Source organism: Acanthisitta chloris, unplaced genomic scaffold (assembly GCF_000695815.1).
Source record: "Acanthisitta chloris isolate BGI_N310 unplaced genomic scaffold, ASM69581v1 scaffold41851, whole genome shotgun sequence".
Taxonomy (NCBI): Eukaryota; Metazoa; Chordata; class Aves; order Passeriformes; family Acanthisittidae; genus Acanthisitta; species Acanthisitta chloris.
The window spans coordinates 694-11,121 of NW_008658453.1; the positions used below are offsets into that span (position 1 = coordinate 694).

Genomic DNA, 10,428 nt, shown 5'->3' on the forward strand with positions numbered 1-10,428 from the left:
GCAGTCAGGACCTGTGCTGTGTGGGTTTGTCAGGATAATGTATCATGGTGCTGGAACCTCTACAGCTTGAATGATGATGATTGCTTTAAAGTGTTATCTTTTCATGTGCACAGGAATATCTGGTAGCTGTGACTTCAAATGCTGTTGAGGCACTGCTGTGACGGTGAAGTCTTTGATTTTATTTCTGCTCTTACAAGGTTGAAAACAGTGTGATGTGCTGATGGACCCAAACCCCTTGTTTTCTCAGCCCAGAACTCCAGGTTTACTTTCCCCATTGTGTGGTTTCCCTGATGTAAAATATATGCAGGGATCACCCACGTGATGTGTTTTTGGTGCTTGCAGAGGGAAGTGCAGCATGATATGGTTTTGGTGCTTGCAGAGGGAAGTGCAGCTGTAATGAATAGGGACTGTCCCTTAAGTGCATATTATGGAGCAGGTTTCAAGGCATTCCTAGAACAACTTGTTGCTAATGCATTATTTAACAGCACCTCAATTTAATAGAGCAGAGGAGTCATCCTCCTTCTATGAAAATAAGCAATTCTAAGGAGAAAGAAGAAAGGCTGTGTGGGAGGTGGAGGGAACCATTCCTGTGTGTTGGCCTGGGCTCTGAGGGCTGCTCAGTGATGTACAGCTCTTTATTTAGCTACTCCAGATCAATAATCATGCCCCAGCTGACAAGGCTGGGCCAGCACAGTCCAACAGTCATTGCAGTTATATGAACAAAATCCTTTTGTTACTTTAGTTTATTCAATTTGGTAACTGGTCTGAAGTGCCCTGGGGATTCCCCATAGCACTTACATTCCAGTTAGCCCATTTTCTTGTCATGGAAAGTGAAGTTTTATACCCCAAACTAGAGTTCCTGGTGGTGGTATGGGAGCCCCGAATCAACTTCTACTTCTAGATACTTCTAGACACAAAATTCAGGTTTTTACCCTCTGGTGATTGGAGTAATACCTTTTTTTCAGAGTGAAATTTGGTAGCTGCTAAGCCAGGAATGGTGACTGCAGCTTGTGTTCTGTCAGTGCTGGAGACCTGCAGTGCTGCAGCTTTGTGCTGTGCCACAGAGGACTTAAAAGATGTCTCTCCTAAGTAATTCTTAAGTGAGGATCTCGGGTGACTTCCTGGTGTGCTGCAGGGAGCAGCACTGTTAGGAGCTCAGGTGGCAAAGAGCCTTCCTGCTTAAGTTACTCTGCCAGTCTCACACACAGAGTGCAGGATGGTTTGATGGAACAGCTGATGTAGAGTGAAAACATTTCAGGGGCTAAAGTAAACCATGAAATTGCAGTTCCACTTTTCTCTTTATAGTATTGGGCACGTGGCAAACTGTGCAGGGAAATAAGAGCCAGATTATTAGCCTCGTGGTATTTGCACCAACTCTGTATAAAATAACATGGGAAAACCCCCAAATGACCCATTTGAGTTCTGTCCTGGAGGTTCAATCAGGCTGATTGGATGTTTGCTCCAAGCTGAGGGTGAGGCCCTTGGTTTTCTAAAGTTTGTGACTGAATTATGTTTAAACTATGTGGTCTCTGAAGGCCAAACAGAGTGCAGTTCCTGTGCTCATACCTCCCATGGCTGGGGAAGGGTTGGAGATGGGATGAAGTCTGCCCTGACGTCAGGATCCAGTGTGCTGCTCTGACGTGGGGGAGTTCCTCCCGTGGGCTGGGCCCTTTGTGAGCAGCTGTGAATCATCCCTTCTGCCTTACTGTTAGTTAATGTGACTGTACTGCAGCCCTTCTAGAGGAGGATTGCTCCCAGATAATTCCTTTCTTTGGAGCCCTGGAGCAAGGTGGGGTGTTAAGGTGTAGCTTGTTTGGAGTTAGTGGTGTGAATGTGCTAACAACGGGGTCCTTGTCTGCTCCTTTTCACTCCTTTGTTTCCATGTGAGAACTCAGCAGCTTTTCTTCTCCAAAAGATTGTAATCAAATGTGAGGTAAAGGCTGGGCTGGAGGCTGATAACTGCACCTTCACAGCTACTGTGTAACACACACCCAGGCGTGTGATCCTGCGGCTGGAACCTGCACCCAGGGGCTTGTTCCATGTGTCTTCCCGCTCTGCTGAAAGCTACACGTGCTGCAGAAATTATTTCAAGTCTTTCTTTACACTGTAGGTCAGCAGTATAATGCACAAAACCCCACCAACTTAGGGTTTTGTTTTCTGTTTTTTAATTATTAGCTAATTAGCCTTTTACCTCCTATCCCAGCTGTTCTGGTTTTAGTAACCTGCCTGCTGCTATCCCTGAATTCCTTTGACATCTTTGGCATGTTGTGTGTGCCTGATACAGAGAGCTTGGAATCAGTTTTATCCAGTATTCTGTTTGCTTTGGGTCCTGCCCTTGTCGGGCAGAGCACTAACATTTTATTAGTTACATGTGCTGGAGTTGAACTTGTCTAGTCTACATCAAATTCTTCCTCTTCTTGGCACCCAGTTCAGCCCTGGCCTGGCACCACTGCTAGCCTTGTGTCGTGCAGATGGTTGAGGAGGCTGAGCCTGAGTGGACCTGTGAGCTGGTTTTCTGTTGAATCATTGTATGGACTAAATGCAAATCCTACCCTTGAAATTAGTGATTGAATTTGTTCATATTTTCTGGATATTTTCATATACCCTGGCTAGAACCAGGATTTAAACCACTGTGCAATCAACATCTGAGCCTTGAGCACGAAGCAAACCTGAATGCTCTTAGGGGCAGTGGCTGGTTGTGTCTCTCTAGGGAAAAGCAGAACTGACCCCAGATCAGCTCAGTAAAGCTTTGCTGCACGTGGTTTGTACTGAAGAGCAGCAATGGTTCATTGCAGTCTTCACATCAAAGTGGTGTTTTCATTGCTTGGCCAACAAACGGAGTCTGAACACTGTTCAGTCTGTGTGGGTGAACCTTAGTTGTGTAACAATCTACACATACTGTTCTCAAGTGCACTGGGAGTTCTTTGAAAAGAATTCCAGGTAGGCACATACCACAGGAGGTTAATCACAGTCCTGTTTTGAGCCACCACATCAGCACTGGCTGTGAGCTCTGTCCCTGTGGCACTGAGCCTGTAGTTATCCTTGCACCAGTTTGTCACCTTAATGCTAATAAGCTCCAGTGTTAGGGAATGCTTTGAATTAAATGGAGCAAGGAAACAGCCTTTGCATGCTCGGAAGTATGTGTTTTATCAAGTCAGAAAATAGTTATAACTTTGGGGGGGAAAAACCACCGAATTAACTGACTTTTTTTTTATGTCACTTCGAAATTATTAGTTGTGGGTTTTAGTGCCCTTTTAATTCCTCAGCGTTTCTGGTTGAACATTAATCCTATTGCTTGAGGATGTTACATTTCCATGTGAATGATGTAAGGTATGTTTCATTGCAGTTTGGAGCAGAATTTCGACGGTTTTCCCTGGAGAGGTCCAAACCTGGCAAGTTTGAGGAGTTCTATGGATTGCTGCAGCACGTGCACAAGATCCCCAACGTGGATGTCCTGGTGGGGTACACAGACATTCATGGGGACCTGCTGCCCATCAATAATGATGACAATTACCACAAAGCAGTTTCCACAGCCAATCCTCTGCTCAGGATTTTCATTCAGAGAAAAGGTAAGAGCACTTGAATAATCTGGGAATCATCACCCAGTTATCCCACGCTGCAGTAAACAGTGTGATGGAGGGAGGAAAAAACCTTCAGTCCTCTTTCATCATGCTGAATTCCATCATAATTATGGATCATGACAGGTATTCACAACTTGCTTCTCTTGCAAGAGCTTCCTCAGGCAACCTATTTGTGCTTTGTGTGTTTTTGCTTTTATTCAGTTCAGTTAAAAATCAAGTTAAATCTCTAGCAAATGCTTCTTTCTGGTATGTAAGCAAAGGGAAATGAACTTTAAAGCTCTGCTGCTCTGTAGTTTGGATATTTTTCACTTATCATTCCAACCTTGATCAGACAAGGAGAGGCCATTACAGGATGGAAAGGAATGTTGAAAGTCTTATTACATGAAGTATTAAAGTAATATAAAAGTACAGATTCAAACTTGGTAATGTGCTGCTCTTATCACACTTTCCTAATCAAACAGTTGCCAAGCTCATTTCAGCTGGCAGAGCTGAGGTGTGAGTGCTGCTCTGAGATGGTTGAAGGTGGTATAGGTGCCCTGTGTCTGTGCCTGGTGTCTGCTTTGCTCAGGAAGAGAAGAGAATCCCATTTGAAGCTGTATTTGTTCTTGTCCAGGACAACATATGTGGAATCAAAGGGGAGGGGAGAAATGTAGTGCTGTGGTTTGGGATTGAGGAAACCTGATTTCTGCATGTGTTGGTTTTCTGCTGTCTGGCACAGAGGTGTGAGTGTGCACATGGGGGTGTGTGTGTGTGTGTATATGAACACGTGCATGAGCAGTTCCTAGCATAGCTGGGCACTCAGCTCACCCTGTATAGCAGAGTGCTGCTTGCTGAGCTATTCCACAAGGATGTTCCCTGTTGCTGATTGTTGCTGAGACAGACATCTTTTCCTTGGAAAATACTTGAGCATCAGAACCTTTTATTAACCTTCCCACTCCAAAAAATGAACAAAGTCCACGAGACAAAAACAGTGTCAAAATGTGTGGCTGCTTGCCAGCTGCTGTGTGCTGGCAAAGTGTTTGTTCTGTTTGTGTTGAGGATTATATAGTCTAGCAGGGCCTATGTTCCCAGTCCTGAAATGCCAAAGGCATGAGCCATTTGCTTTAACAGAACTGGAGGTAGACAAGGTCTATGATTCCATTTAATCCCTGCAGTACCATATGACGAGAAGGGCTAAGCCACTTTGTCAGACTGGGATTATTGAGTTTATATTTTAACACCATATGTTTTTAGATTGGTGCTGGTGTTACATGTGTAACACCTTGTCCTGTTGTTGTGCCTACATGTAACACCTTGTCCTGTTGTTGTGCCTTTATTTAAAGCCTGCTGGATTATTTGTTACTGCTCTGATGAGAGGGGTTGGTGATAGAATTCATACAATGCACAGAAGTAGGAGTAAGATTAACCCACTTGAGTGTTATCATGGCAAGAGCTGTGTAGCAGGAAAAGCTGTGTGGAAAGGATCAGGTGTCATTGCCTTCCCTTGGACACAAGAGCCTTCTGGCTCTGGAGTTGGAGGGCCCAAAGAACCCAGGCTGAGTGCAGCACTTCCAGCACTGTGCTTTGCTGAGCATTAGTTGTGACCCTGCTGATCACATCTGATGATCAGGCTGAGGCTTTGACTTCATTGGCAGCTTTGCCACATGGAGCAGAGGTTTGTTTGAATGGAAATAAAGAAATAACTTGATTCTGTTCTCTGATGATTTGACTGTAAGCAGAGCTGGTTGCTGGAGTTATTGTCCTTATTTTGTGCAGCATGGTTTAAGTGTGCTGAATTCATAGCATTGCAGAGTTCTGTCTGGCTGTACTTCTGACAGGGAAAATACTGTCTGACAAACACCTACTGTGGCTGTGGCTGCTTGGGTCTGTGCTGCTTTGGAGCTGTCAGGGATGGCACGAGTTACTTCCCCACCTGCAAGGCTGCTCCTGACTTTCCTGCATTCCCTTACATCAGCTGAAAGATTTCTGTGGGTTTCTAAGGGAACTTTGCTTCTTTTGTATTTCCAGCAAGAGGAATTGGGAGTTTAAGATCTTTGACAAAAAACCACTGCGGGGAAGAGACAAAGTTTTTGCTGTCTTATAATACATGAAAATTTTTATTATCCTGTCTTAGCTATGTAGAAACTCCATGTGACTTGTGGAAAACTAACACAAGGTATGAGCAGACTGCAGTAAAATCTAATGTCAACAGTGTTAACTTCTTAGTATATTGTATCCAAGGAACACCTTAAGGGGGTGGAATGGGAGTAGCAAGATGCTTTTGCATTCATTAGTAAGTGGCAGTGGTGATAATGGAACTGTGACATTTGGGAACTGTTGCTATGCCAGAGCAAACACTCTTTTTCTGTTGGATTTGACTCCTGTTTTCTGAACGCCAGTTAGCTTGTCCTGAGCATTTGTGTCTTGGTTAATGTGTAAGAAACCTGGAGATCCTGTAACAAACCCATGTTATTCCCCTTGGACTCCTCTAATTGTATTTCACTAAGTTCCTTTGAAATAGTTCAAACTGCCCCAGTGCTGAGTCTGAACTGGGGCTGGATGTTGCACAAGTGGAGAGTGGCTGTCTGTCAGCCTGTGAAGACGTTTCCTGGCTGGAATTTCATCCTGCAGTCTAACAGATTAACAGGTACTGCTGACATCTGGTATTCAAAGGTTAAACTGGTGCATGGTGATGAAATCCAGATGTGTGGGAGTCACTCTGTCTGTGAGAAAACCCTGGTGAAGGGAGGGAGAATGGGGGAGCAGCCTGCACAGGCCCTGAAGGGCAGTTTGGTGTGGGGAACTTTGCATGGCAAACACAAGAATCATAGAGATAACAGAAGATATGTTTCATTAGAATATCCTGAAGTCACTCACAGGGTATTAGGTTACACCACATAACCCTTGCAGGTTCTGCCTGTACATGGCTGTGTTTAGGGAGAATCTCTGGTGGATCCGTTTGTGCCTGCTGAGCTGGACTTTGTCACTGAAGCTTTATTTTGGTGAGGAGTTGGCTTTTCAAACAGCTCTTTATGGCCAGTCCTAGCTCTTCTGAGGCCTCTTCCTAACACACAGATTAATTTCCTAAAGCCATGTTTGGTTATGTCTTGTGACTAAATAAGACAAGGTTTGTTGGGGCTTATTTAAAAAGTGCTAAATGCATCTATATTGAAAGGTACTGTTCAGGGCTCTGAGAGTGTAATTCTGAGGGGTAACTGCAGATAGGGCAGGGAAATCTTGGAGAAATCTGTCTTGAAGGCTGTTGAATTGGAACCAGATTTGGCATTTGTGGCCTTTTGTTTCCCATTTCATGTGCTAAGCTGCACAGATTGGTGCCAGCTTGAGCCTGCGACTGCTGCAGAAATCCTTCCTGGCCGTGTGGACGTTCTCCTTAGCTATCTGTAGTTAACACCTTGTCCTTTGGCTTCAGGCCAAAATATTTTCCGCTGCAGCTTTAAACTGATTAGGAGGTGCCAGCACAAAGATGCCTTTGTGCTTCAAAGTGGCTCTGGAAGGTTTGCTCAACAGTGCAGGAGAGGTTGAACACACTGTGGTTTGGCTGTGATTGGGAGAGATGAATCTTCAGCAACCTTTCCCTATTTCTTTTCCTCACAAGGTCTGTAACTTTCTACCTCCAGGTTCATGCTAGTTGGGAATTACTAGACTCCTGAGAGCAGTTATAATGCAAAAAACTTAACCTCTGGTGCTTCAGAATTTCTTAAACGTTTTGACATCAGGACTGGCAGTTTCGGGATGCTTTTGTTTCTACAGTGTGTCCTGTAGCTTAAGAGAGTTTCTAAAAACAAAGCACCAGCTCAGTGTTAGGATTTCTGATGGTATATTTCTCTCCTGAAAGAGACTTAAAGTTTGTGTCTCTACGGAGAAAAGTTTTTCTAATCCTAGTTTTCATTTATAAAACATTTTTGAATGTGTCATTTCACACACGGGTATATTTACATAACATTGGTTTCAAAGCCTTTTGCAACCGATCTTCCTATTTCTTCACCACCTTTTCCTGATCTGGAGAGAAGCTTAAGCCAGCCTTGCCAAGCATGAAGGTGAGGAGGCCTTACAGCCACTGTGGCAAGCTGGGCATGTTGACTAGGATACACATCTGACAGGACAGAATACTCTGTTCTGAATTTAAGGAGAAAACCCCATAAACTGAGCAGCTTCTAATGCTGCAAAGCACGTAGGAGAGCACTTGAGAAAAGCAGTGCTGACAAAGCTGTAGTATCCTGTTTTCTTGTGGACTCTTCCTAAACCAAGTCCTGCAGTAAAAGCAGTAGAAACCCAGTGCTCCTCTGGCACCAGTCTGTGGGTATGTGTGTCCTGGGCTTGTCATCAGCAGCTTGTGCTCTACCAGAAATATGTGCAGGTGCAATTTTCCTGTTTCTTTAGATGAGCTTATGCAAAACAAAAAAGCATAATATGGCTTAAGGGCTGAGCAACATGGAACTCGTCAGGTAAAACACTTCCAGCTTTCTCCCTGGCTCTCTGGAAAACTTCCCAGAGAACAGAGCTCTGCAGGAGCAATGTGGTGGTAAATGCCTACAGACCAGTGAAGCTTTTGGAATGAGGCAGAATGAGATGTCCTGTCCATCCAGTGTCTCCTGGTGCTTGGAATGTTTCCCTCTGGTCCTGTTGAGTTTAACATTGATTGTGCAGCTTTAAAATGAGAATTTTAAAGTGTCAGATCTCTGCTGCTTGGACAAGCACTGCACAAAAAAGCTTTTCCATAGCGTTTGAGATCACTAAGATGCACATCAGCTGCTGGGGGGAGAGGGAAATCCATGACCTAAAGAATAACCTTTGCACTCACTAACACTCTTACATCTAATATTGAAGTCACCACTGTCTGTTTGTCTGCACTCACCTATCCTATCCCTGTCTTGCTGTGGTTGTGCTGCTTTGTGTTCAGCAGCAGAAGAGACTGCAATGAGCAAGGCCTCATTTCTGCTAGTGTCTGATTTCACAATTGCCCTTTCCAAGTTGTTTTGTAAACAATTGTAGCTCTAAATAAAAAAAAAGAGAAGCTATTGCAACTCATTGAATTGCAAAACTCCTTCCCGTGAAACACCAGATGTCTAACCTGAAACTGGTTGGATGGGTTGTCAGGAGAGATAAGGGCACTCTCTTCTCTTTGATCATACATTTGAGGCAAACGTTGGGTTGCTCTTGCTGCCTGCAGAGCCAGTGTGGCAGCTGTCAGCTGTGAGGTACAGGGGCTGAGCTGCACTGTTAGTGACTCCAAAGTGCATTTCACACAAGAAATGTGTGAAAAAGTTTGCATTTTTGGAGGTGTTTTGCATTTCATAGTCCACCTGTTAGGTGCTTTGGTTTGGGGATTGGATTGTTTTTAGTGAACCAGCTGTTCAGCACAACCAACTTAATACTCTTAGGCACCTGAGGAACAGATTTGAGGCTATTTCTAAGGCCTTGCTTGATGTTGAGATCTAATGTTATTTTAATTCACCCTTAAATGGCCAAGTAACTGAGCTGGTCCCAGAAGTGACTGCAGAGTGTAGCTGTGTCAGGTACCTTCAGAAGTCATTCCTGTTTGTGTCAGCTGAATTGCTGCAGCTTTATCTGTAACCTTCAGTGCAAAAGATGCTCTGTCTTTAGCAACGAGCTAAGCCACAGCTTTGCCTCCCTCATGGTGAGAGTGTTTTTTAAACAAGAAAAGAACTGCAGCTGGGGCCATCAGGATGTGTTTCTCTAATCCATGCTGGTGAGCTGTTGTGCACACACAGGGTGTGGGTTTATAATGAATACCTTTGGGGTTTTGGTGGGCTAATTTAAATCTGTTTCTTTCCCTGTTGTCCTTTATCTATTAGAAGACCCAGTGCAGGGCTGCCTTAGGCCAGGGAAAGGACTGTTCTGTGCTCAGCAGCCCTCATGGCTGGGGAGGAGGAGTGAGTTAGTGTTCATGCTGCAGTGGTGTTAAACTGTTGCTCCAGAAATACCTTTTCTGTTCTATTTTGCTTAAAGCATCTGAAGGGTCCAAATATAACTGGTACATGTCTGGATATCTTAGCCTCCCAAACAAGTGTCTTCTGACTCACCAGCTCTCGCTGTGTCCTTCTTCCCTCAGCAATTGACAGCTCTCCTGAGCTGTCCCACTCGGGCAGCATTCCATGGCTCTTTCAGCTACAGATGGAGGTGTATAGCCAGTCCTTTGCTGCCTTGGCTGTACCGATGGCATCTTGATGTGATAATACAAAGAATTCCAACTTCTGAGTCCCAGGGTTGGTGCAAACCAGCTCTGCTTGATTTTACTCTCTGCAGGAAAAAAATATCTCTGCATTGTTGCACAAGTGCAAGTGTAAATCCAGGGCAGCTCAGACCTGAGTATGCTCAGGTTCATTCTCTTTTGGAGAGTTAGAGCATATGAACAGGAAAAATTGAGCCTTTGGTCAATAGGCATTTCAGATATCAGGTTTGCTACCACAGAACGTGTGCTCTCTTCCCTCAGAAGTAGTTGTGGGACTAACATGTTTCCTTTTTTTTTTTTTTTTTTTTTTAAAGTTCTAAGCCATTTGCATATTCCTGTGTGGAATTGTGGCTGTTCCAGCACTGCTTGCATGAACAGTTCTGCCTGAAGTGTTTGTGTGCAAGGTCTTTGTGCTCCACAGCCATTTTACCTACATGGCGTGGGGGCAGGGAGGAGAGTGCAGAGAGGAATAAGCTTTCTGGAGTTTGAATCCAGGTCACTTGGCTGCCTTCCAGCAGCCAGGCAATAATAGGCACACTGGCTGCTTTCCCTTTCTCATTCTTTCTTTTCCAATGATCTGAAACCTGAGGAGAGAAAACTAGCAAGTGGAATCACTCTGAATAAAATTAAAATGTTTCTAGGAATGTGCTCACT

At 44.3% G+C, this 10,428-nt stretch overlaps 1 protein-coding gene across 1 annotated transcript in view; it reads left to right on the top strand.

The window, feature by feature from the left end:
* Positions 1-3,346: 3,346 nt before the first annotated feature.
* PARD6B (par-6 family cell polarity regulator beta) overlaps positions 3,347-10,428 on the top strand; it is a gene marked incomplete at its 5' end in the record, with an annotated part of 8,144 nt that continues 1,062 nt past the window's right edge. Inside the window, one exon of the mRNA XM_009085091.1 lies at positions 3,347-3,569. Within this exon, the coding sequence (XP_009083339.1) occupies positions 3,347-3,569 (223 nt within the window). The remainder of the gene's footprint in view (positions 3,570-10,428) is intronic.